Source organism: Bipolaris zeicola (genome assembly GCF_000523435.1).
Source record: "Bipolaris zeicola 26-R-13 unplaced genomic scaffold scaffold_35, whole genome shotgun sequence".
Lineage (NCBI taxonomy): Eukaryota > Fungi > Ascomycota > Dothideomycetes > Pleosporales > Pleosporaceae > Bipolaris > Bipolaris zeicola.
In genome coordinates, this window is record NW_006912084.1 from 73,173 (window position 1) to 99,189 (window position 26,017).

At 51.5% G+C, this 26,017-nt stretch overlaps 8 protein-coding genes across 8 annotated transcripts; 4 read left to right on the plus strand and 4 right to left on the minus strand.

Moving 5' to 3' along the window:
- Nucleotides 1-20: 20 nt before the first annotated feature.
- On the plus strand, nt 21-368 carry COCCADRAFT_34877 (uncharacterized protein; the record flags this gene model as incomplete). The annotated part of the gene is made up of 1 exon (XM_007711866.1): nt 21-368. The coding sequence occupies one exon, from the start codon at nt 21-23 to the stop codon at nt 366-368; it is 348 nt and encodes a 115-aa protein (XP_007710056.1).
- Nucleotides 369-816: 448 nt separating this feature from the next.
- COCCADRAFT_3172 (uncharacterized protein) lies at nt 817-6,858 on the minus strand (the record flags this gene model as incomplete). Its single annotated transcript, XM_007711841.1, has 11 exons — nt 817-962; nt 1,024-1,801; nt 1,854-2,198; nt 2,248-3,433; nt 3,498-3,767; nt 4,358-4,394; nt 4,463-6,198; nt 6,250-6,482; nt 6,543-6,613; nt 6,673-6,760; nt 6,811-6,858. 11 exons carry the CDS (start codon nt 6,856-6,858, stop codon nt 817-819), a joined length of 4,938 nt encoding a protein of 1,645 aa, XP_007710031.1.
- Nucleotides 6,859-8,807: 1,949 nt separating this feature from the next.
- COCCADRAFT_34879 (uncharacterized protein) lies at nt 8,808-10,116 on the minus strand (the record flags this gene model as incomplete). Its single annotated transcript, XM_007711867.1, has 2 exons — nt 8,808-9,472; nt 9,588-10,116. The coding sequence occupies 2 exons, from the start codon at nt 10,114-10,116 to the stop codon at nt 8,808-8,810; spliced, it is 1,194 nt and encodes a 397-aa protein (XP_007710057.1).
- Nucleotides 10,117-12,658: 2,542 nt separating this feature from the next.
- COCCADRAFT_90280 (uncharacterized protein) lies at nt 12,659-13,896 on the plus strand (the record flags this gene model as incomplete). Its single annotated transcript, XM_007711889.1, has 2 exons — nt 12,659-13,352; nt 13,412-13,896. 2 exons carry the CDS (start codon nt 12,659-12,661, stop codon nt 13,894-13,896), a joined length of 1,179 nt encoding a protein of 392 aa, XP_007710079.1.
- Nucleotides 13,897-14,506: 610 nt separating this feature from the next.
- COCCADRAFT_90230 (uncharacterized protein) lies at nt 14,507-16,633 on the plus strand (the record flags this gene model as incomplete). The annotated part of the gene is made up of 5 exons (XM_007711890.1): nt 14,507-14,647; nt 14,712-14,819; nt 14,874-15,088; nt 15,143-16,046; nt 16,115-16,633. The coding sequence occupies 5 exons, from the start codon at nt 14,507-14,509 to the stop codon at nt 16,631-16,633; spliced, it is 1,887 nt and encodes a 628-aa protein (XP_007710080.1).
- A 483-nt stretch (nt 16,634-17,116) lies between these two features.
- Nucleotides 17,117-18,529, minus strand: COCCADRAFT_90388 (uncharacterized protein; the record flags this gene model as incomplete). The annotated part of the gene is made up of 4 exons (XM_007711891.1): nt 17,117-17,287; nt 17,477-18,201; nt 18,295-18,352; nt 18,452-18,529. The coding sequence occupies 4 exons, from the start codon at nt 18,527-18,529 to the stop codon at nt 17,117-17,119; spliced, it is 1,032 nt and encodes a 343-aa protein (XP_007710081.1).
- Nucleotides 18,530-19,092: 563 nt separating this feature from the next.
- On the minus strand, nt 19,093-24,542 carry COCCADRAFT_90306 (uncharacterized protein; the record flags this gene model as incomplete). Its single annotated transcript, XM_007711892.1, has 5 exons — nt 19,093-20,354; nt 20,408-21,557; nt 22,572-23,215; nt 23,274-24,225; nt 24,321-24,542. The coding sequence occupies 5 exons, from the start codon at nt 24,540-24,542 to the stop codon at nt 19,093-19,095; spliced, it is 4,230 nt and encodes a 1,409-aa protein (XP_007710082.1).
- A 526-nt stretch (nt 24,543-25,068) lies between these two features.
- COCCADRAFT_24454 (uncharacterized protein) lies at nt 25,069-25,989 on the plus strand (the record flags this gene model as incomplete). The annotated part of the gene is made up of 2 exons (XM_007711860.1): nt 25,069-25,173; nt 25,276-25,989. The coding sequence occupies 2 exons, from the start codon at nt 25,069-25,071 to the stop codon at nt 25,987-25,989; spliced, it is 819 nt and encodes a 272-aa protein (XP_007710050.1).
- Nucleotides 25,990-26,017: the final 28 nt, after the last annotated feature.

A 26,017-nucleotide genomic window follows, 5' to 3' on the forward strand; every position in this document is an offset into this window, starting at 1 on the left:
CAAACTACCCACCCTCCACCATGTCTTCTTCATCATCCTCCAATACCCCCTCTATCCCCATCATCACGATGACCGACGACCAGGGCACCTCCCGTGCCATTGGCACCAACACCTTTGATGCCTTCTTACCCTCATCGCACTTGACCACCATGAGCGACCTCGCAGCGGCCAAACAGGCCAAAAAGGACGCACGCAAGCCCGCTGCCCTCGTTAGGAAGAGCAGCAAGCGCGTCACCGACGCGCTCAAGATGGGGGTTAGGTCGATGAAGAGCAAGGGAAAGAAACATGGCGAGAACATGGAGCTGCCGGAGGGTGCATCTTTCAAGGTCCACAAGGTGGTCAAGGTTGAGAGGAAGTGGGACGAGTAAATATGTCTTGTTTTAGCAGTTTCATTTGGGCTATTCTTTTCCGGCATTTCTTGGAGTTTGCTTTCAAGGTACAAGTTATTCATTCACCATCATCTCTTAGAATCTCATATAGTATGTTAGAATAAAAGAATTGCTTCATCGCAACATCAAAAAAAGTCTTCTAATTTCCTCAATCCTCAAACGTATTATTTTTGATAAATCATCTAACTCATTTCCTTTGAAGTTCTCATCTAACATAGCTAGCCAACCACCCCGTCACCTTTTTTTGCCGAAAGAATACAAGCAGCAGCAGATATATCCTCCAGTCTTTGAAAAAAGAAAAAAAAATATGCATGACGAAGCCAAAACGGGTTAAACGCCACACGCTCAAGATGCTCTAAAAACTACGTATCCCTTCCAGAAACAAGAAAAAAAAGGAGAAAAGGGGATTGATACTGATAGCCCATTTTTAAAATCCCACGGCAAGCATAAGGCCATAGCCCACCGTGATAATGACGACAAAAGTCATAATGGAAGCAGGTACACCACGAGTCAAAAAGTGCTTGACGGCGAGATACCGCTGGCCTGTCCGTGAGTCTTCCATCATAATAGCAGCTGTTCAACTCGTCAGTGATTTGATCGAATAAAAGCCCTATACGAAAGGATGTCAACTTACTCATGTTCGGGAACCCGCTAGTAGGCAATCCCATAGCTCCACTTGCCATCAGCACCGCGCCCATGACAAGCAAGTTCGGGTGCGGCTCCGCCATCTGCTGTCCCACCTGCTGCACCAGCGGCAGCACAATAAGCGCTGCGACGGTATGACTGATAAACGTCGCCACAACCAAGATCAAAGCGCAGAAAACAACAAGGACACCATACAGACTCATGCCTTCGACACCAGCAGTGATGGACTCGGCAATCGTATGCAGGAGACCAGACGAATTGACTGCTTTACCAAGCGATAGACCACCAGCGGCAAGAATGATAATGGTCCATAGGAAGTTGTTAAAGTCTTCCTTGGTGAGGATTCCAGTGCCAAAGAAGAGGACAATGGGGATGATGGCTACGACGCCCATGTCGCCAAAGATGAATTCCAGCTGGTGGCTCACACACCAGAGAGCAATCGTTACAATGGTCACAATGCTGATAAAGTACTGTACGCCAGTGAACCTGTCCTTGAGTGGGCGGATAGGCACAATGCTGGTGCCCTTTCCAGGCTGGAAGGTGACGAGGAGAAGTACCCAGATGAGCAAAATGGAGATGATGCATACTGGGAGGGCTACGAAGAACCAGACGCCCCAAGAGGGCTCGGGCTGCATGTTCTGAAGCGCAATCAGGTTCTGTGGTGAGGCAATGGGAGAAGCAGCTCCACCAATGTTGGAGGAGAGCGCGATCCCCATTAGTAGTGCTTTGGTCATGTCAGAGTCGGCAGGGAGGTTGCGTAGAATGGGCTAATAATGAATGTTAGCTTAGCATAATCAAAATTCCAGTTGAGGAACATACCTGGATAATCGAGAAGCACAGTACGGGCGCTGCTACATTACTGATCCACATGCTGGCAAACATAGCAACAAACATGTTGACCAGTAAAACCGTTCTGGGCTTGGTGCCTGCCTTGCTAAGCACAAGAGTGGCCATCATCTTGGCAATGTTGTACTTGGAAAGCGCAGCAGCAATAGTGAAACCACCGAGCAGCAGCATAATGACTGGTGTCCACATGGCGGAAAAGACATATGAAGCAGCTTGCTTGGAATCGAGTCGGCGATGGGGCTCAACATCGCTTCGAACGACGTTGAGAGTGACAGCCAGGAATGGCACTAGAAGCGATGTGACAAACAGAGGAATCGCCTATTCTCGTTAGCGTGAGCTCGACTAGTCCAGATTCGGTTCAACATACCTCCGTCGCCCAGAGCAAACTAACAAAGACAACCATGGCCAGGCAATTCTGCTGCTCAGGCTTTTCCATGATTGGCAATACCAGCAGCACTACAAAAATGGCAATGCAAGTAAGGAGCATCCAGAAAGGCTTGCTGATGAGCCATTGCGGACATCTGTATCTTCCAATCGGTGTGTCCACCTCCTTCATGTCTGATTCGTCGTCGTCGCCCTGCCGCCGCACTCTACCACCGGTAGTTTCGCGGCCCAGCAACGTCTGCGTGATGCCAATGTTGGCTGCCTGCGCCTTGCGCTCAATGCCAATCATTTCCCTCCATACCGTGTTTCGCTCCCAGACAACGTGCTCTCGCAGATGTAGTCTTAGCTCGCGCTTGGCCTCTGCTATGTCGCCCTTTGTACCAATCTTGGCATACGCCGCCTCTATGCGCTCGAGGTTGCGTGACAGCTCGTCCATGGTGCTTTGCTCGAAGGGATAGGCGGGGTAGACGTATTTGGTCAGGTACGTCTTCTTGAGCTTCCGGTCCAAGATCTTGTCGTACTTTTTCAGAACCTTTTCGAACCCTGTCTTGTTGAGCTGGATAAAGGATCGCAGCTCGCACAGCAAAACGTATACGCTGACAGTGCGCTTCTTCAACGATACACCCTCGTCGTACAGTGCGGAAAAGGCCATGTCATGGTAGTCTTCGAACGCGACACTGTTCAACCGTCTCGAGGAAGCGTGCGAGGCCGCCATATCCTCCTCGTTGGTCCGCCGACGTCGGCGCTGGCCATCTGGGCTCTTCTTACGCAGCCGCGATGTCTCGTCCATGTCTTCGTCCGAGTCGTCGTCGGGGCCGTGGTCTGTCGAGTGACCACTTGTGCCACTCATTGCGCGCGGGCGCTGAAATCCAATCGACTTGAAAATGCTGCCACTGCGCCTCTTCTTGCCTGGCGGGGCATTTTCATTCTCCTCATTGTATTCGGCCTGGTGGTGTTCAAACGACTCCTCATCCTCGAGCAATGCATTCATCTCCTCGTAGATTTCATTTTCCTTGAGCTTGTAAAAGGACGTGACACGCTCGAGTTCGACGTCGAGGGCATTGGTAAAGACCTTGTCGGGGTCGGCGGCGTCCCCATTCAGCAGGGGTGACGACTCGGCGTCGACGTGTGCATTCCTCTGGTTGATCTGGGTCTCGAGGCTGTATATCCTATGGGCAAGCGCCCGTCAGCCTGGATGCTCGCGGCATGTCGGTGTTGCAGGCTGAAACGTACTGCTTCTTGAGGTTGCTGTAAGCAATGTAGTGATTGCTCCAGTCGGGCACTGCATTAAACTGCAGGCTGTGCGAGAACTTCATGTCGTCGGCCTCGCGAAGCTGCTCGAGCTTCTGGCGTCGCTTCTGCTCTCTCTCGGTGTCGTGGTGCGGCCGGGGCTGGAGGGGTCGGGTAGGGGCTGCGAGGTCCTGAAGCTCAAATGCCTGGTCGGGCGCACCGTCACGGAATGGGGAGGGAAAGGCGTCCACGGTGGGCGGGTTGTTGTGGAGGCTAGGGCAGCAAGTGGGCTAATAGGGCAGCAAATGCAAGTAGGCGAGCGGAGAATTGGTAGGCGACCATGTGATGTGGGCTGCGGCATCTGGAACACGGCATGGATGAGGTTGCTCGGGGGGATTTGGAAGTGGGTGCGTTGTCGTCACCGCGAACTGTGAGGCGGCCAAGCACGGCCATGTGGGCCGTCGATTGGTTCCCCTTGACCCTCCGCCGCCGCTGCCACACCCTCACCGATGGGACAGACGAGATGGAGGGTTGCTAGTAGTACCTATACATACACACGAGTCGTCACGCGCCCGTACATCCCACATGGGGGTGGCTTTGGGTGCGCATATGTGCTATGTAGGAACCCTCAGCCCTGTATCGGATCCAGCTAGCCAATGCCTGCATTCACTTGCAGCAGCCTTAGTCGCCGCCACCATCCGCTCCCGCCAATCACACAGCAAAACGTGACTTTGGGCCTACTGCCGATTAGATAACACTTGCCGTCTCACGTGCCCACACCTCATGCACATGCACACAAAGTACAACTACTACACAACAAACTTGGTCTTTACTTCATCCATGTCTACATGCTACATCCATACATCCACGTACATGTCTCAAGTCCTTCTTCGTACTCATCTGTCCGCTTAGACTAGATTCACTGTTAGCTCACATCATCTCAATACTGCCATTCACGCTCAACTTACATCGGAGGTCCCAGCCAATCTTGGGTCCTAGCTTGGGTAGCTCTTCGGCAACGCTCTGCACGTCCTTGTCACCGCGTCCAGACACGCAAATGACAATGTCCTGATCCTTGTTCATCGTCTTCGCCAGCTCAATCGCTCCGTAGATGGCATGGGATGTCTCTAGCGCGGGGATAATACCCTCCAGCTGCGACAGGAGCTTGAAACCAATAAATGCTTCAGCATCATTGCATGCAATGAACTTTGCCCGGTCACTGTCCTTCCAGCTGGCCAACTCGGGCCCGACTCCGGGGTAATCGAGACCAGCAGATACAGAGTGTGTTTCGAGGATCTGTCCGTCGGTGTTCTGGATAACGTAGGTTCGCACTCCGTGAAGAACACCCTTTGTTCCTGCAGAAAGCGTTGCACTGTGTCGTCCCGTCTCAACGCCATCTCCACCAGCTTCGACACCTAGAAGCTTAACCGAAAGGTCCTTGGAGAATGGGTAGAACATGCCTGCCGCGTTACTTCCACCACCAACGCACGCAACTACAGCATCGGGAAGCTTGCCGCGTTTCGCCTGCATCTGCTCCTTGGTCTCGTTTCCAATAATCGACTGGAAAGTACGCACAATTGTCGGGAACGGGTGGGGTCCAATCGCAGATCCCACAACGTAGTGCGTCGTGTCAAGGTTAACAACCCAGGCACGCATGGCCTCGTTGACTGCATCGCGGAGAGTCTGAGATCCAGCCTCGATGGCCACGACCTGCGCACCAAGCAGCTTGATGCGGAACACATTAAGAGCCTGGCGCCTGACATCCTCAGCGCCCATGTAAATGGTACACTTCATGTTGAACTTGGCGCACACAGTCGCTGTTGCAACACCGTGCTGGCCAGCTCCTGTTTCCGCAATAATCTCAGTCTTTCCCAATCTCCTCGCAACCAATACCTGACCGAGTGCATTGTTGATCTTGTGACTTCCTGTGTGGTTGAGGTCCTCTCGCTTCAGCCAGATGTTCGCTCCTCCAGCATGCTCAGTGAGGCGCTCAGCAAGATGCAAGTGTCCGGGTCTGCCCATCCATTCATAGTATGAGCGGTACTCCTCCCAGAACTTGGGGTCATCTATCGCTGCATTAAAGCCATCTTCAAGCTCCCGAAGACAGTCCATGAGTGATTCAGGCACATACTGGCCTCCAAACTCGCCAAACCGTGCGGGGAACTTGTGCTTCTCTTTGAAGTCATCATCTCCGTTTGCGTCCTCGGTATTGAGCATGTCCAGCTGGTCGGCAAGGCCAGGTCCATCGGGGGTATCAGCATCAGTAATGACCTTGTCCACGTGAACACCAGTTGGCTCCTTAGCATCGTTCAAAGTCTCAATGATGCCAACCTCGCGTGTTGTCTCCCGGCTGCTCTTTCCACAGATGCCGTCGCAGTACTCTTGAACCGCCTTTGCGCCAGTGCCAGGTGCAGCCTTGAGCAGAGTGTTGATAATTTGGCTACCAATGACGACACCTTCAGCAATCTTGCCCACGCTCAAAAAGTGGTCGCGCGTGCTGACACCAAAACCAACAGCCGCTGGCACATTTCCAGAGTACTTGTGCACGCGCTCGAGAAGCTGGGGAAGGGCGGCATTCATGGTTCCGGTAGCGCCAGTAACGCCCATACGAGAGACGACGTAGATGAAAGAATCGGCAATCTTGCAGAGTACGCGCATACGGTGCTCCGAGGTAGCTGGCGCAATCAGAGGGACGTAGGAGAGGCTGCCCGTCATAATCAGTTCTGTCTTTTGTCCAATTGACTGCCAAACTCACCCATAGCTGCGGCAGAAGTTCCTGAAGCGCAGAGCCTCCTCAGGTGGGAGATCTACCATGATGAAGCCGTTGGCACCAGCTTCCTTTGCATCCTGCAACATCTTCTCCTCGCCGTAGCTCAGCAGAGGGTTGTAGTATCCCATGAGCAGGACAGGTGCCTTGAGACCGCGCTTTCTCGCATCGCGGACCATTTGGAGGACATGTGAAATCGTGACGCCATTCTTGAGAGCTTGCTATAGACACACAGTGTCAGGTGGGGTTGATGCGGGGAGTGGCGAGTTGAGTCAACGTACAGTGTTCGCTGTCTGAATGACTGGACCGTCTGCAATGGGATCGGTGAAAGGCATGCCGAGCTCAATGATGTCTGGAAGCATTAATCGCTTGTCCTGTCATGTTGCAGGAGCGATTGCTTGTGGTGCATACCTGAGCCGCCCGCCTCCATGGCCAACATGATGTCGGGTGTCTCTTCGGCGGTAGGGAAGCCTGCAGTCACATACGTGACGAGGGCAGACTAGACATTGTCAACAATCAGTTTCTCTCCAAATCGACACCAAAACGTACCCTGCCCTCCTTCTTGCATTGCGCAAACGTCTTCTTGATTCCGTCCATGATGCTGAGTACCGACGATGAAGTTGTGATAATGAAGCAAATCCGGATACGGCGTCCTTTTTTAACAATGTAACCGTGAGTCACAGAGTACGGAAAGGGGCGGATGACTTGGGGAGCAGTATGGAGACGTATGAGTCTTTGTGTTCACAATTTATTGAGGCCGAAAGCGGCATGTCGGAGGGGTCCTTAGGCCCGGCACCGTTGATTGGATGACGTGGCTGAGGGGTGCAGGAACACCATTGCTTCTAGAAGGCCAGTCCAGCCTCGCTGTCCGATTTTTCCGCGTCAACGTCATGTGGCAATAATGCGGGTCGACGATGCAACATCTTCAGCGCTGTAATACATATCCCCTGATATTTCCGCCTCGTATACTGAGTGTGCGTTGAGTCGGACATGGTTGGAATAATGTACCATGCTATTACACATCGTATGCCTGAAACTCTCTCAGATTGATTCATGTTATACCTCGGCGTATCTTATTCCGGCTCTTTTTTTTCCTTTGTGAGAACACCTTGCATATTATTGAAACTGTCCCTAGATATCAGTAGAGTAATGGGCTCATATCGTCAGGGACGTCACGCTTTGTAGTTTCATTTTCGGACATGTTTAGATAAAAAGCAGTTCTTGGTGGGCCCTAACGCGTATTCTTGCCTCATCTTGCTGAAAGCGGAATGTTGTTGGCCAATTTATGGACTCCAGCTCCGCTTTTGTATTTGACCTTTTATGTGACCACAAAGCCTTCTTCCAAATCTGGATTCGGTCACCTGATGGCTGCTATTGACCATGCTCACGGATCTTGACGGAAGACACTGTGAATGCACAATGATGACTCCATGTGCTCAAGTAAGGAATCCAGAAGCCTACAAATCCCAGTAATGCCGTAAAGAAGCCATTCGACTTCAGCTGATCAATAGAAATAAGCGAACGTACATGTGTTTGAGTTTGTACAGCGACACTTGACATGAACTGCCACGTTACAAATGATCTCGGGGGCTTGGCAATATGTTCTTAGATGACCGAAGATGAATAGAGGACTAAGTTCAGAATCTGAAAATGTTCAATCAACAAAAGCCACCTCTTTTGCAGCTTTACCCTCAGATACGTTGTGCTGAGAACAAGAGGTATCTATATAGAATACGTTAACTGCATCGAATGAAATAGATCAACCTCTGTTCGTAAACCACATCATGCCAAAGACCATGCGTCTCATTTACGCTATGTATTTTGTTCATAGATAGAAACCTTGAGATCAACAATGTCTTTGATTTCCAACAAGATTTTATGCAGGACCGAATACAACATTCCATGAGATTCGCCAGTTCAGCATAGTATAGCGCTTTACACACTCGTTCCAGGTTCGACAGCTATGCAGCAGCGGCGTACTTATTTCACCCTTTCAATCACGTTTTTTTCGGCCGCTAGTGTTGATCTTTGGGCAAACCTTGATAGGACTCTGATGTGCTGCCGAGAGGTTTGGGCTGGGAAGGGATATCCGCTGTGACTATTTATATTTCTCTCTGTAGCCCAATCTACATAAGTATTGTAGAATCCTGTTCAGCAATACATACTCTTTGGCTCCTGTCCCTTCCCCACAAAAAATTGCTCTCGAGCAAGATTCGAAGCTCTGTTGAAAGCACTTCGATTCAACCCAAACTCCCCACACACCAAGCCATTTTCTCAGGTATAAATTCGATCTGTAACCTACCCATACTTTTGACTTTGCAGTCCACAATCTTAGTATACGCTAAACCCAGCACAAAAACGCCAGCCCAAATGCCCATCAGAATATAGAAGTAAAACACAGGATTCCCGTCTCAGATGAGCAGCGCTTCCAATGTGCTGCTACGTACTAGCCCAGGGAAAAAACGTACAACTGTCTCTCTGAACAGTAGTATCATACACTTGGTAGGTCCCAAGCAGCGACATCGCATTGTCGACAAAGAGAACCTCTACCGCACTCCATACCTCCTATGCAACGTCCCCCACTCGGAGTCAAAAAACCGGCCAAAACCTCGAATCTCGCACATGCGGTTGAAGCATTTCTGGCAAAGTTGGTTGCGCAACCTCGTTCTCTCACAGCGGCCATCTCGTCTGGGATCTCGCTCCCAACTCGGATCGGGCTGTCCGTGTTTATCTAGCGGGCCAATCTTCCAGTTGGCATCGATGCGGCGTCGCAACCTCGTATCGTCGAATGCGCAGGGAAAGCCTAGACGGTCACCGTCGAATTCTTCAAGCCAGGTGCAGTTTTTCTCCCTTGCTTTGCGGTAGCACCGCACGCACAGCTGTCCGCGATGGCGCACCGTACCGCACAGACGCGAATCCTTTGGGTTGAAATTGCGGCGCCACGAGTGAGAGCGGTATTCTGGATCTTTACAGGCACACAAGAATGACCAGCCTTTTCTGATGCGCTCGGTGGTTTCCAGTTCGAGTTGGCGTTTGTATGTGTCGATGACTTGGTTTATTGATTCCGTATCTGGCAGCGTTGCTGACCGCTTGTATAGCTCCTCAAAGCTCATATTCTTACACCATGAGCATATCTCTGGACCTTGTTCTTGCCCTTCTGGACAAGAATCACAAGCAGCGCCTAGTAGGCAGTGGGTCCTTGGAGGCGGAGCTCGCATGACAAGCAAAAATCGTACAGCGATGAATCTTACAGTGTTAGTAGCAACAGTATCAGGAAGAAGATTACTTACTTTGAAGGGTCAATCCAAGTTATTTCGGGTCTGAACTTAGGATTGTGTTGTAGCCCTCCACATCGTCGTCGGATTCCTCACTGCTCTCCTCTGAGCTTGCCGACCTCGTGACGACTTTGTCGACTACCTCATGGCAGAGCCCAGTTGGTGTAAAGTACTGTAGGACCCTGATCTTCCGTAGTCGTCTCCTCCAGCACTTTGAACAAGCAGTACCTTTTCTGCGAACAGACGGGCAGTCGAGACGGGTGCCGCGGAGGCTCAAGTCAAGCAGTCGCCACCGACAATGCTGGTAATCGGGATCTTCAAAGGCGCACAGGTAACGACCACGTGCCTCGATGTTTCTCTTCAACACCTGTTTACGCGCAGTTTCTTCGTTGATGGATAGAATAGCAATAGAGTTGTTGTTGGCCCACACGCGGAGCTGTTGCGGATCGTGTCGTTGGAGACAGTCTGGACACACCCGATGTGAAACTTGGATCTTCCTCCCAATGCCGAGACAATGAGGTCCAGAAAGGCATTCGACGATTGGTGGGGGCTTGAATAGCGAGTCGGCAGCCGAAGACATTGGCTGGCGCCGAGAACCTGATAGCCTGGACTTCCGCGCTCGACTCCTTTACGTTTAGTTCAACGTCCTTGCATCTCGCCTTGTGTGACGTGCTATTTCCGGGGTGAGCGTTTGTGACGTCTGATACGGTACTCCGGATTCCTGTACCACATGATAAGACGCTTTGGAGTAGGAAGAGTCTTCAGTCAGGCACTCTAGGGCCGCATTTTGCATGCGATGAAAAAAGGATAGCGGAGGAGGGGATTAGCCGTTTCCGGGATCATGAGTAACAGCCAATGCAATCGAGCGAACCCTTTCAGACGCGGCAAGCTATGGTCACATCGATGGAAGCTTCTTGTGGCGTAGAATCTGTCCGACAATTCGTCTCAATACTGACTTGGCGGCGTGTGGCCCTGATCAGCTCGGTTGGCTAACGAACGTTGTGGCCAAACCACATCCTTGGGCCAATTAGCCACTGCCCGTAAGGAGACGCTCATGAACACTATATCGGGCGTTAGGATGCGCTTTGCCCAAAAGCTCTGATCACTCCGGGGTAGCAGTTTTACGGTCAGAGCATGCACACAATGCCGGCCGGCTCGTAACATGTTAGCTGAACCGGATCTCACACGTACAGCCCGGCTTCTGCCGGTCTCATTCGTCGGGCGAGGGCTGGAAAATAGTGGCGTTTAGAAGAACTTTGTACATGCAGTATGAACATAGTATGACTGCCGAATCTCCGAAGGCTGAAACTCGCCGTGATTCGATGATGCCATGATAAAGTTTCGCTTCCAACATCCTAAACGTTGCTGGAGATCATCGCGCACGTGCGAAGACTTTGCTGATGAAGCCCAAGCTACTGACTCGTCCCGGTCCATCCGCCTGACAATGTAACCAAGTCTGCGTCGTTATCTGAAACGCTGTACTATACCTCTACCTTCTTGCTCTTGCCAGCGTTGTGCAACGGGCTACGCCTGCGGTACAAGCGAACAATCGCTAAATTCCGATCAAGAACATCCTTGTAACACCATGTGCTGATCGACGTCTAGTTCACAGAAACGACCTGTGCATACTGGTCTGTCTGTACCACCTGGGCACTGATCATCGAAGCTTCCAGTGGGACTAGTATTGCCTTTGATGGACATATGCAATCAAGGAAGGTAATGCACTATCCACTCAGCGTTCGTTTTTCAGGTATGCGCTGCAGATAACGTTCGGCTTTACCCATGTTAGATCTTGGTAATGTGATCACGGAGCTCTCACAGGATGTGCCCAAATCTCGACCAATTTGCCTGCACCTGACTCCAGATTTGGTAGCATATGCTATGCAAAGGAGTGAAGAATCAGGCTAAGTATGACCGAACAAGTGGATTGCCACAGTGGATACCTTTTGAGCACGCTGAGCTTGCCTAAAGCAATACACAATGTAGCGTTACAGTACGCGTATGCAATGCATGCGTTCTGTAGGATAGTACAGCTGCCCTGCGGGATGGTGGAGTACTTGAAGACGGTTCAAATGTTTGGTTTGTGCAGTCCCGCCTGACTGTACATGTTGCGTCCCTAGCTCTGAACAGGTTAGGTAGCTCGAGCCTCTCCTGTAGGCGGCCTAATAAGACGGCTGGCAATAATCAACATTACGGGGGAAGAGGGGTCACCTGAACAGTTTCATATTGCAAGGACCACTCTCAACGTTGACTCTTGACACTGCACGACGAACTTGCGCTTGATGCATGGGACTGCAGAAAAGACGTACGTAACTCGCATAACCGCCATATGCCGCAACTTGAGCTGAAATCGGATCTACACATTGGCTTCTTTGTGCGAGTAGTAGTGTTTCGTGACGGTAGAGGGCACCGTATCGAGGCTGGCCGAGAGCTACGGCCAGGGAACAAGAGAAGGAGAGGGTTATCATGATTCGCTCGATGACACTGTGTTGACCTTGTCTGTAGCGGATAGTCCGAGGAGTCATTACCTCACTTCGCACCCCGGATAGGGCTGATGTTACACACTACGAGGCTGACGGCTCCATGGCCCAAGCGCGTAGTCTCCATTGGGAGATTGCTGCGGAGGCTGGCTGGAGTACTTACGTCGTACACGTATCGTACTCTCCGTGTCGGTTCTGCTCCCGTCGGGCTGACTCTGGTGGTTGAGGGTTGCTGTGGCAAGACGTCCTACGTGGGGTCGGCTAAGACTCGGCAAAGCTGTAAGTCCTGTATATACGTCGGTCGCCCCAGGCAAGCGGTTGTGTATATGCAAGCCCTTGGGATCTTCATCGCCCCTGTCCGAGGTGGCACTGCGCAGAGACCTCGGCGGCGGCGAAAGGGAGCGCGGATGGAAATAAGTATGTTGTTGGCCTGTTCTTTTTGACGCGCGGCTGAATCAACACACTGGCTCTGAAGCACGGGCCGTGTATCCCTGCGCCTTCACTCAATGAAAACATGTGCAACAACGTGCAACAATAACATTGCCTCCCGAGCCGTACGAGCAAGTACGTCACGGTACGCGCCCCGGGAGACTCTGACCCTGCTGCCATCTTCCTCTACGACAAGCATCTGAGGCTGGCTGAATGCTCTGGGGCTCCAGCTTTCTTCTTCGGGGCCGCTCTGCCCCTGAGAGCGCATCATCACCACCACCACTTGGCAGCCCCGACGAAGCTTCTGATGACGAAGTTGCGCCTTCGGAGGTTCGGCACATTGATACTTCAGAATTGCAGCCCACTATTGTTTTTGATGACAGTGGTGACTCCATCTTGGTCTTGGGCACCGATTCGTCGGGCCACCAGCCCGTCCAGGTATCCAGGACGGCCATGATTCTGGCTAGTCCGGTGTGGAAGAAGATATTCGAGCGGCACTGGAATGAGAATGGAACGGCCGCTATCCCCTTACCCGACGACGAGCTAGATGCAATGCACATTGCCCTCCGAATAGCTCATCTCCGCTTCCACGAATTGCCCAAGAAGAATGGACTCACCATCGATGCCCTTCTCCAACTTTCAGTCGTGTGCGACAGATACGACCTTGTTAAGCTGGTTCGACCCTTCTTGGATCTCTACGGCTGGGCTCAGTGCCACTACCCCGATACCACTTCAGGGGAACGATGCCACCCGGCCTGGTTCTTCGTGGCATGGACCTTTGGCTACAAGGACAGCTTCCAAAACCTTGCCAAGTTTGTGGTAAAAAGGACTGGCTTAGATCAACGTGGGAATGCAATGATGGATAGTGGCCAGGCATTTCCGCTTCATATGCCGCCCGCACTACTTGGTAAGCCGCCTCGCCGTCCTTTGTTCAAACACCTTCACGCTTTACTGACGCTCTCAAAGAACGAATAATGGAAATCCGAGAAGCCACTCTTACAGCCATGCTTGATGTTCTCTACGATATTTTGGACGACATCACACACGTATATGTGTGTCAAGTCGACGAATCATGTGAGCAAAAGTGTCGCGCCATGGTTTTGGGTTCATTCATCTCCTTCCTCCTAGAAAGCAATCTCTACCCAGTACGACGCGCGGCTTCCGGGACTTCTTTGAGTATTCAGCAATTATATGATCATGCAAATGCTGCTGAGATTCTTACGTTTGAATCGCACGACTATGCGGAGATGGCAGCCCATGTAAAGCGAACCAATTGCGACCCGGCAAAAGCTACGGCCGATACATTCAAACACCAAGGTGGTCTTATCCTCCACAAAAAGTGCTTTGGAGCATTTCATCTTCGGTCGAAACTGCGAGCGATTTATTCGGACATCGATTCGGTGGTGCTCCCATCTCATATACAACATATGGATGAGCAGGCTGCAAAGTAATTACCCTGGTCTAGCCTCCAAACGGTTCTTTTTATAGACGAATGATGTTGGATCAAACTCACCAGGCGCCGAGGACAGTGATGTTGGTGTCAAACCGGCTTTAGTCCGTCTGCACGCTCCACAGGCCGTTCATCGCTAGTGCTACCTCATACGTACAGCTTGGGCGAGAGCGATTTTCTAGTCTCAGGCACCGAGGTGCTATCTCCATTCTTCCGTGTTCCGACCAGACTTGAGCCAGTAGCACGTACTGTGTAATCCACTCATCACATAGTCGCTATCGCTTGTGGAAGCTGGCAATGCAAGGTTCGCGCTAACGCGTGTGAGAAGGCCACCCCGCTCCCAGCAAGACTTGGTACTTGGCGACCTCTTCTTCGACCTTCCGGATACAGCCGGTCCAACTTGAGCATTCCACCAAATTGATTATGCTCCGAGATGCAGCCAAGTATGCCGTCGATGAAATTGCCTGTTTATGACGGCAAAGATGGGACTGGCAACAGATAACCCATGCTTGGAGGAATTGGCGGCAAACATGCCCCCACGTACTACGTAGTAAATAAATACTACACCGCCCATGCTCGGTACTTTGTCCTGTAGGAACATTCGTCACGACATGTTTCCATCCGCTCGCTCCGCGGCCATTGCGCTGTTGGCACTAGCCGCGCCTTCTCTCGCTCAAGTCCCATCTGAGCCTGCGGGCCTCAAGGTGCTCGAGTCGCGCTTCGGAGATGGTGTGAAGATTACTTACAAAGAGGTTGGAAGCCATTGGAAAAAGATCATTTTGTATTACAGCCAGATTATCTAATAGTAATGTATAGAACAAGCTTTGTGAGACTATACCAGACGTCAAATCATATTCCGGTTATGTCTACCTACCCCCCGGAACCGCCGACTTGGGTCAGGGACAGGATTATCCTATCAATACCGTAAGCAGCATGTCGCTATGGCTCATTTGTTGAGATCCTAAGTTCTTGCTCTAGTTCTTTTGGTTTTTTGAAGCCCGTGACGATCCGGCCAATGCACCACTTACAATCTGGTTGAACGGTGGACCGGGTTCGTCCTCAATGTATGGATTGCTCGAGGAAAATGGGCCGTGCTACGCAAACCCAGACTCAAACTCAACGAGACCAGCTGAATGGAGCTGGAACAGAGCATCGAACATGCTCTATCTCGATCAACCCGTGCAGGTTGGCTTGTGAGTTCTCTTATCTAAGAGGGCCATGGCACGTGAATTGACAATTGTTTCCAGTTCATACGACACTTTGACAAATGTCACCAGAAACCTTGCTACGGGACAGGTCACGGTGTTGAATGACACCACACCTCTCCCTGAACAAAACACTACTTTTCTTACAGGCACCTATCCTAGCCGTAACCCCAACACCACATTTTTCGGTAGCGTCAATGGCGCCGTGGCAGCGTGGGAGTTTGCGCAGGCTTGGTTCCAAGAGTTTCCTCACATTGTGCCCAATGACACTCGCATTAGTCTCGCAGCCCAGTCGTACGGTGGACGCTATGGACCCGCTATGATGTCTTTCTGGGAGGAACAAAATCAGAAGATTGAGAATGGCACTCTCAAGGAAGGCTACGTTATGCACTTGGATACCCTGCTTCTTATTTCCGGCTGCATCGACCGCTACATCCAGTTTCCCTACTATCCTCAACAGGCTTACAAAGGCAACGGATATGGATTTGAAGCCGTCAACGAGACGATCTACAATGGCATGGTAGCTGCTGTCCCAGAGTGTCTAGAGAGGATTCAAAACTGCCGCGATGCCGCTGCTGTGTCTGATCCGGAAAACCTAGGCATCGACGCTGGTGTCAATCGCATTTGCGAGGGTGCAGAAACCTTTTGCCGTAACAATATCGTCACCCCCTACAACAACTATGCTGGGCGCGACTACTACGATATTTCCACGCCATCACCTCCACCCTTCCCACCGCCATTCCACGAGGGCTATCTGAACCGCGAGTGGGTCCAGGCGGAGCTCGGTGTGCCTCTCAACTGGACGGGTAGCTCCCCGCAGGCTTCAACCGCCTACCGTGCCATTGGCGACTACCCGCGTGACGGATGGATTGAGGATCTCGGCTTCCTTCTTGACAACGGGATCAAGGTATCACTAGTGTATGGAGATCTCGACTTCGCCTGCCCCGTAAGTATCATTATGCCCAACGCAACCCTTACTCATGCAATCTCCTTGCTAACAAAAAGACATATCAGTGGGGCGGTGGCGATGCTGTGGCCAAAGCAATCAACTGGACAGGGTCTGCCGGGTATGCATCTGCACAGTACGCCGAGATTCAGACAAACGACTCATACGTCGGCGGTCTCGTCCGCCAATACGGAAACTTGAGTTACATCCGCACCTACCAAGCCGGCCACGCCATTCCTGCATACCAGCCCGAGACGGCTTTCAAGATCTTCACGCGTGCCTTATTCAACCTTGATATTGCTACCGGCACCGAGTCGACTGCCGGCACGGATGATGAGAGCACGTACATGAGCACAGGACGGCCCGATCCAAATGTGCAGTTTGAGGCGTATACATCCGAAAGGCTAACGTTTTGCTATACTTGGGATCTCGGCTCCTGCACTGAGGATCAGGTCGATGCAGTGTTGGATGGATCCGCCGAGATTTGCCAGTACCTGGTTGTGGATGCAAACTCGACGCAATTGTTTCCCGAGGTGATTGCTGGATGCCGCGGCGGCAACGCTAGTATCTCTGGCATTCATTATTAAAAACAAAGAAACATCCGCCGAGGTTGTTCGGAGGCATCGCAGCTAAGACAATGAGTAGACGATAGGAATGTTTGCGGGGTCGGGAACTTGGCGTCACAGGGCCATACCAATCTTCTTTCCCCGATCCGAATCCGAGTAAGATAAAAATGAATAACGACAAGAGATATTGCGTAAAAGCTTCTCGTAACATGAAACACGATGACTTGTTCTCCAGAAAACCACTTTTGCAGCATCTTCCGTTATCCTTGATCGGTGAACTGGTGGCGATGCACAGACAATCACGATAGACCCTTGATTGTCGCTTTTTCTTTGCTTTTTGACAACACCCACGTGTATTCCCATACGCCCGAAGAAAAAGAAAGCAAATAATAATCACTAATATGAAAAAAAATACTCGGTTGGACTAGGCACACTCACATAGTATCGGGCAGCTAGGTAGAATAAACAAAGTTACGGTCAGGAAAAGAAAACAAGGGATACCATCTAATCATCGCCAAGATTAACGCCTCCGAACTTCTCTGCTTTCTTCCTCTGCAACAAATCCGCATCATTGGCGAGGTCAAGGCCGTGGTCCTTTTTCTTACCCTCCGCTGCATGTCCACTGCCCTTGCTGTGCGTCTCACTGTCCACATGGCCTCCGTTGTGCGCACCAGACTCCTCGTTCTGAGCCTTGGTACCACCTACGGGACCCCCATCAGTACTACCATGAGTACCATTCTTTAGACCAGAAGACGCATCAGCCCCGCCTTCACTTAGGTTGACACCGCCAAATTTCTCAGCCTTCTTCCTTTGCAGCTGATCCGCATCATTGGCGACATCGTGACCGTGACCCTGATTCTTAACTTGCGTCTCAGCACTCGCATGGCCAACAGCGCCGCCATCACTGCTTCCCCCATTAGTGCTACCATGGGCCTTGCTCTTCCCCACAGAAGACGCATCAGCCTCATCGTCACCTAGGTTCACGCCCCCAAACTTCTCTGCTTTCTTCCTCTGCAACAGATCCGCCTCGTGGCCGACATCGTGACCATGCTCCTTGCTCTTACCCTGCATCTCTCCACTGTCATGCGTACCGAATGACTCCTCAGTCTTCCCCTTGGTACTGCCATCAGCATGTCCCACAGGACCTCCATTAGCAGTACCACTCGCCCCACTATTCTCACCACCAACCTCTTCATCATCCTGTAGATTGACACCCCCAAACTTCTCAGCCTTCCTCCTATGCAGTAAATCCGCATCACACGCTCCTCCACCCTGTCCCTTCTCTTGCTCACCTCCATCCAACGTAGCCTCCCCATGCAACATCTCCACATCCGCATGTCCTCCAGCTCCACTACCTACATCCTCCGACCCCACCGCATCTTTGACCCGCTGCTCGCGTGCGTGCGCCGCCGAGTCGTGAGACGTCGCGCCCGCGATGCCGGCTTCGTCGGTGTCTATTTTGGAGTGTTTTTGCTGGATGTGCGAGGTTGGGGAGGGGGAGGTGTGGTGGGGTTCTGAGCGCTTTTTCGAGTCGGATTGGGAGGTGGATGTTTGGGTTGCGGTGCCGCCGCCTGAGAGGCCGGGGAGGGCTGTGGTGATGGTGGGTCAGTTTGGTATACGTAGATCTATTGGAGTGTGTTCTTTTGGGTTGTTGTAATGGATGGATAGGATGGGGAACGTACTGTCTCCTTTTTCGCCCTCGGGCATGGGTGCTACGTGTTTGGTGTGTTGGAGGGAGTTCTGTAATTAGGTTAGCTATACTCATGGCTTCTTGTTCGATTACGTGTGGTGAATGGGTATAGTAGAGGGAGTGGGCTTGTATTGGAGAAGGCACCATACATCTCCAGTTGTACCGTGAAGAATCTCATGGCCTTCGATGGGTCCGTTGTCACTGGATCCGTCTCCGTTACGAGGCATCTTTGTAATATCTAAATTCTTTCAAGATACTTGAGTTGTAATATGATTGTTTGTTCGTTGAAATCTCGTGATTGTTATGCTAAAGACAAGAAGAAAAGTGTTCACGCAAATTCAAGTTTTGCTCTTCTCGTCCCATGACGCCCTTTTATTCCATCAACATCTACCCTAACTGACTAGCTGAAAGTTGGCAATCGCGTGGCTTCCACTTTCATGGTCAAGCGACGTCATAGTCTGAGGCGTGGTGTTGTGGCACTAACATGCGCCACTGAACAACGACGGAGCAGGTCCCGGGGCTAGTACCTATGTATGACATACACTATTTCAACTCCTTTTCGCGCAACCAAGGCTTCGTGTTGTTTTCAGCTAAATGATGTGCGGGGCTGGTGGTACGCGTGTGTGCTTGGTACTGGTGATTGTCGTGTCGTGTCATGGTCTCTTTGTGGAAGGTGGGTTGGCATTTAGACTACAAATTCCGGGAAAAAGTACATGCATACAATACGAGACAATAGATAGTGTTGCCGTCGGAATACCCCGATCATCTATTGACGAAGGAGATAATAGGCTTAATAAACAACTCGATGCTTCCAAAGCGGCGCCTTCCGTACACTGTCAATATCCCACTCTACCTTGCCTTTCTCATTCATGATAGCGCCTTCATCAGTGACTCGAGTTCCAAATATGCCAAGGTCCTCCTGTAGCTCAGCAACCTCGTGCTTGCTGATGCCAGGACGATCCCTGGGGAGCCATATGACGTCTTGGCGTTCAGCTAAGACTGGATGCAGGTAGGCCTCAATGACTTCTTTTTTCGTATATGGTGGGACAGGGCGGCAAAATCGAGTTGCGAGAGATGCAGAGATATCGCTAGTAGATAGCGTATGTGGTGCGAATATCCTCTTTAACAACGATCGCTGTGTTGGGGCGTCGGCAGGAGGTGCAATACCAGCAGCTTCAGAGCCTTTGATAGCTCGCTGCTCGCTATTGTAGCGGGAAACAAGAGCTTGATCAGACCGGATACCATCTTTCTTATACCCAGGAGACACGCGGTTGGCGGTAGAAAAATGTCCGGCTTCGGCATTGCTCAGTTGCCCCGAATGCTCAGAGTCGTCGAGCAGGTTCAACTGCTTAACCTTTCGCTTCATGAAGATGTGGAAGATGACCGTTGCAATGATCAACACCATTTGAAGGACGGTCGGCCCAACAGAGGTAATGCTACCACCGATACCAATACCAAAAAGACCCAGCAGACAGAGTTCTCCAAGGTATACTCCAACCATGAGCTGTTCCAGAGCGCGCGCATAGAACCCTCCCTTGGTATCGATTTGCGTGTCGTGAACGTACATCATGTTGTATCGGAACGCAACGTAAATCATTCCGATACCGACTGCTGCAAAGCCCAGAACAAGCGGCGCAATCGTGGCATAGCAGATGGCAATGACGCCCAAATTTGTCCATTTCGGGTACTCTGCGCCCCAGGATGGTTCGCCCAATGCCACATAACGATTGTACTTCTTCCTCGGCGTTTTGGCGAATTTGCTTAGAATAACGACGCCCACCAAGCCCCCAATATTGAAAAGATGCTTCGAAGATATAGCTAGACCGAAGAGGATGAAATACGAAATGTAAAAGTTGGAGGCCTTTGGTAGGTTCTTGGATAGCAGACCGACGGCACTTTTGGGGTCGGAGACGATCTGGCTGGCTACTGCCGCGGCAGCCGAGGTGAACGTTGTAATGAGAAAAACTTGAACAACTTGAAAGGCAAAGTACCATTTCTGTGTTTGTTGTTCGACCTGGGAGATGGTGACTGCACCGGCCAACTTGGCAACGACTGTCAAAACGTTAGTTGAGAAAGGTGTAGGAAGACCGATCTTGAGAACATACCGCGACAGATGACGGGGACTAAAGCCATGAGAATAGCGAGTGCAACGACTGGCAAGAGTCCAGTCACGACACCAAGGATAACCTCGGGAATTTCGTTGATAAATGACAAAAACGGCACATTCTCTGTGAGGTAGTTGATGTTGCTGATGGAACCAACTACAGCAACAGGGATAGACCAGAAGAGAATCATAGCTGAAATAAAGATTGTGGCGAGGAGGTGGCGCAGAGATCTGGTTTTGGAGCCCATGTTGAGATTCTTCCAGATGACTTCCTCCGGCAAAACACCCATCTGTCTAGAGCTAAACTTGGTAGGCCTGCGATGTTGATTTGTGTTGAAGGCGGCCTCAGCCGCGATTATCGTGTCAAATTCGATGAATACCGCGCTGTCAAGCTTTTCCTTCCCAGCGAGATGCGAACGTTGCGCAGTCTGGACCTTGGGGAGCAGTTCCTTGATCTGGTTGCGAAAGTAATCAATTGAGTCCACCTTTTTACCAATCAAAAACTTGGTCTTGTGTGTTGGGCGCAATGCCTTGTCATATGTGCCTTTCTCACTGCCCTTCTTTTTTTGCTGTTTGGTGACCTTTTGCATGAACTTTGTTTCGCCGGCCTCAAGTTTAATGACAGCCTTGTCGAGGTCTGCGACATCGTCATCTAGGTCGTTCACATTCGGAACAAGCCAGATTTGGGCGACTCTGGGAAACATGTTATGAAGCTCTTCAAGAGATAGAGACTCTTGCGGGACATCGGTAAAGAGGACTGTACGCTGGGAGATGCGACTCGCATTCCATGTGGTCAAGCAGTAAGCTTTTCGGAGTTTGACCAGGTACAGCATTTCTCTGTAGATAAGGAATAAGACCCAGCCGAAGAAAATCCAAGCAATTAATGCGTGGGCAAAGTAGCGTGCTTCATTCTCGACGTTGGAGAAGCTGAGAATGTCCAGACCAGATTCGCCACCACCACCTGTGGCGTTGACAGGGAAGAGAACAGGCCAGGTAATAACGGCACCTACAAAGGCCATCAAAGTGAGTACCTTTAGGAAACGCATGTAGAGATATGCATCGAGAGAGTGGTGATTGAGGACGTATTCGTCACTCAAGTTGGTGAATTTCTTAACCCAGCCTAGGAAACCCTGGCCTGCTGGAGGTGTTTTCTCACTGCATCGTATCATCAGAAAGTATTACTGTTAACTAATTTGGGAAAGCGTACTCTTCTAGAAGTGCATCGTGATATGTTCGTGGGGCATAGAGGCGCCTCTGCTTGTTACGCAACACCAAGAATAAGGTAACCAGAGCAACAGCAACGATAAAACTGGGCACGAGAGTTGAGACAAGGGCGGATAATGAGGATCCACCACCGCGGTGGCTACCTTGTTGCTCAGACATGGCGACTGTGGGGAAGAGGAAGAGGCCGCAATGCGGGGACAGAGGCTATAATGTTCGTACTTGCGAGGTCCAGCAGCGTCCTATGTAGTTGGTGCACATGCAGCGACGTTGAAAAATGGGAATTGCATCATAGGAGCCATTTTGTGGAAGAGTTTCCATAAAAGATCCAATGTCATAGTGCATTGTCCGGCACGGCACTTTCGATTAGTGGCTTTGCTGTGATCCAAGCGTCGTACAACATGTGAAGCAGAAACAAAAGGGATGAGCGCGGAGTATAGGGCGATGAGAATGATAAGCGGTATGGGATAGGCTAGAGTGTGCAGTTACGTCGATCCAAGACGGTTGTGTGGCACTTAGTAAAGCTTGTGGATACGAGGCACATGGTGATGATGCGGGAGCTAATTTGGCGCGTCCATGTCGTCATTCACATGTCTGCCATGAATACGGGTTATTTTGCCAATAACAGTATGAACCGTGACCCCTTTCCTCAAGCATTTCGTCTGTATGTAGTTAATATCTGCTTAGAAGGACATGACGCAATCACAAAGCAAAGTCTGATTGATGCAGATGGAAAAGATAATCAAGCAACAACGCGTGCTTGTACAATCATGACATAATCCAGCCCAATACTATACACTACATAGCCGTGTCATATCACGAACTAACCAATCATTACCTTAACTCATAAGTAGCCTCGTCACCGCGCCGACATTCAATGTCCTTAGATCGCTGTAATGCTGCCCCGTGCCCAAGAAGACGACTGGAATACCAGTTGCATGCACCATCGACACAAGCGTGCCCACCATATCTCCCACGGTGTCGCACTTTGAAATGACAAAGCCATCGAGATTTCGTCCTGGGCCAAAAGAGGCATTGAAGTTCCGGGCCTGAGCGACAGAGTCTGTGCCGACGAGGGCTTCGCCGACCATGAGGATCTTGTCAGGGTTGGCTAGCTTGCCAAACTTCTCGAGCGACGACATGAGTCGCTGATCGTTGTGGCGCCGACCTGCCGTATCAATGAGGACCACGTTGAAGTTGTTCTTGGTCGCAAAAGTTACGGCATCGGCAGCAATGTTAGCGGCATCCTTGCCGTAACCCTTTTCAAACAGATCGACGTGCCCGCCTTCTCTTTGGGATAGCTCCTTCAATCGATCGACGTGTACCCGTAGTTGCTCCACCGCGCCAGAACGGAAGGTATCCGCTGCTGCGATGAGCACACGATGATGGTTTTGCAGCAGGAAAAACGCAATCTTAGAGAGGTTCGTCGACTTTCCAACTCCGTTGACGCCAACAATGGACAGTACGTAGGGGCGAGTGGTAGTAGAATTCGTGTGCTGGATTTCGCGAAGCAGGTCAAGGGAAGAAGTCGGGGTAAGTATCTTGGTAAGGGCTTTCTCCATTGACGACTTGATCGTTGTCTCGATGGCTGTCATGGCCGCATTAGTAAAGGGCCCAAGTAAGAAAAGAGTGTGGAAATGACTGACTAGTAAAGCTGGGTGTTTTGATGCCCACAAGGTCACGCTCCACACTTTCGCATAGTCGTACTGCTGCTTCGCGCGCAACGTTCTTGCGCAACAAATGCTCTTCCATGCCCTTGAGAGGCTTGGCAAGATCTTCCTTGGTCAGTGTCTTGCCGCCTACCACATTCCTAAACAGGCCGCCGATTGCGCCTAGGCTTGACCCAACCAGGCCGCCAGCTGCAGCCGGTGTGTCCTTGTCCCTCTTTGCATTTTGGGCTGCGATAATAGCATCCATCTCATCGTCAAGGTCCTTGAGCACAAACTCGCCCTTGTTAGTTTTGCGACCCCATGTCTCCTGCTTGATCTCTTCCAATGCTTCATTTCCTGATGCGTCACCCTGTACGTCTGACTGAGAGTAATCGAGGATAGAGTCGTCCTCTTCCTCCGCGCCAAACTCGCCCCACACCCTGCCCTTTTTTGCGGAAGCCTTTCCCTTTTTCTTGGCCGACGCCTCGTCACCCGACGACACAGGCGCAGAGCTGAAAGCCGAGGCTTTCTTCTTATCCCTCCGAGACATTTTGCCTCCAATCGGTCTTGCTTTGCCTGTAAGCAACTGGCTCTGTGCTGGAGTGGTGGGCCTCGAAGTGTCCGGGGTAGGCACTGGCGTTGAATCGGCGCTGGTATCGTATAAGGGTCGTTGGGGTTTTTGCAAGCCCACAGGCTTGACAGCAGTGTCGTCGGCACTGTCATTATCTGTGCTTGACTCTGGGGTTGTGAGCTTGATGCTGGGGGCGCCCGAATCGCTTGCGCCTTCCAACTCGTGCATCTGGCGATCGAAGTAGGAGCCAAACTTGTCGCAGTTGACCACACTGCTGTCTGACTGGAGCTTGTCGCCATAAAGGCCGATGAATAGGGCGCGCACGTTATCGAGGAGTTTGTCTATCCATGTGAGGTGAACAAGGCTCTGGTATACGGCCTATGTGGGGTGTTAGTATATGGGCATGTCCAAGAGGCAATTGCGGCGCATTTTCCGTGCCCTCGCCTCTACCGCTCTTACGGTGCAGAACATACGACAAAAATGAGCCCAACATCCTTTGCGGCAGTCCATTTGAGAGTATAACCATCTTTTTTGTACGCTGGCTTGGAACCGGTATCGTCGGCCTGGGGCTGGATGCGCTCTTCAATGAAGACGTCTCGGATCAGGCTGTTGATGACGTTTGCGCCGACAGGGACATAGGTGCGGGACCAAAGCACGACTCCTGAGGTGGTGAGTATCTCAAACGTATCGAGCATTATGGGCGAGGGTGTCGCATGAGGTGCTGGCTGGTATGCGAGAGGGGTGTGTGGTGATGGTAATGTTGGTGCGATGACGAAGGGCCGTGCGGGCCGCCTCTTGCCAGATGGTCGGAACTCGGACAGGCAGCGGAAAGCTCGAAGGCACAAATTCCACAGATACACTACACCCTCAATTCACGCCCCTTGCCTCGCCCAGTCACTCGCTGTTCCTCCTCCTGTTCCTCCATCTCGCCATCAATTTCCACAACGACTGCCGGCCCCGGTATCACGCGCAGCCATGCAGCGTCCCAACTACAACAACCCGCCGCCCGCGCATTCACCACCCCGTACGCCTCCCCCCATGTATACGTATCCACTCCGGGCGCGCCTTTGCTGATACGCCACAGTGCATCATCCAATTCCACAGCACGTTTCGACAGTCCCCCAACTGCGCTCACCCCCTCCCCCGCCCTCGCAACCACAGAGCGGATATGGATACGGGCAACAGGGCGGGGGGATGCCTCCACAGCAGGGAGGCTACAGCATGCACCCCTCATTTGGCGGCTTTATAAATGATCCCACGGCTCAGCTCGGCTTCCAGATGGGAAAGAGCGCCGTGGATGCGGGACAGCAATATGTTGAGCAGAATGTACGTGACGTTATGCGCAAAGCGACCGCACAGGCGACGCGCCCACTTCCCATGCCATGCGCGCATCACGACAGCTAGGCCAAGACTAACTCGCTACAATAGATTGGACGATTCGTATCTGTCTCCGCCCTCAGACACTACTTCAATGTCACGAACTCGTACGTCCTCACCAAACTGCGCATCATCCTCGTCCCGTGGTGGCATCGCCCCTGGTCCCGCCAGCAACGCCATACCTCTGATCCCGCCGCCTCCTCGGCCGCCCTCCTCTACCAACCTCCTCGCGAAGATGTCAACTCGCCAGACATGTACATTCCCATAATGGCCCTTGTCACCTACATCCTGCTCTCGACGTTGCTGGCTGGACTGAGGGGTGCCTTCCACCCAGAGCTGCTGGGTTACACAGCCACTGTCGCAATCTCCGTCACCCTGCTAGAGATTCTCATCATACGCACTGGAACCTTTCTGCTCGCCATTAGCAGCTCCTCGCAACTCCTCGATTTGGTCGCATACAGCGGCTACAAGTTTGTCCATGTTATTGTCTCGCTGCTTCTGACACACTTTGCCTCGTGGCTCGGCTTTGGCGGCACAATGGTCAACTGGATCATCTTCCTCTACTGCTACAATGCAAATGCCTTTTTCCTCCTTCGCAGCCTGCGATATGTCCTGCTTCCCGACCAGACTGGCCAAGGAAACTTTGGAGGCCCCGCCCCCGGCGGATACCCACCCAAGAACCAAAAGAACAGGCGGACCCAGTTTCTGTTCGTGTATAGTTACATTGTTCAGTTTGGCTTCATGATGTGGTTGACCAGGGTATAAGCCATGGACTGATCCTGCACCACAAACT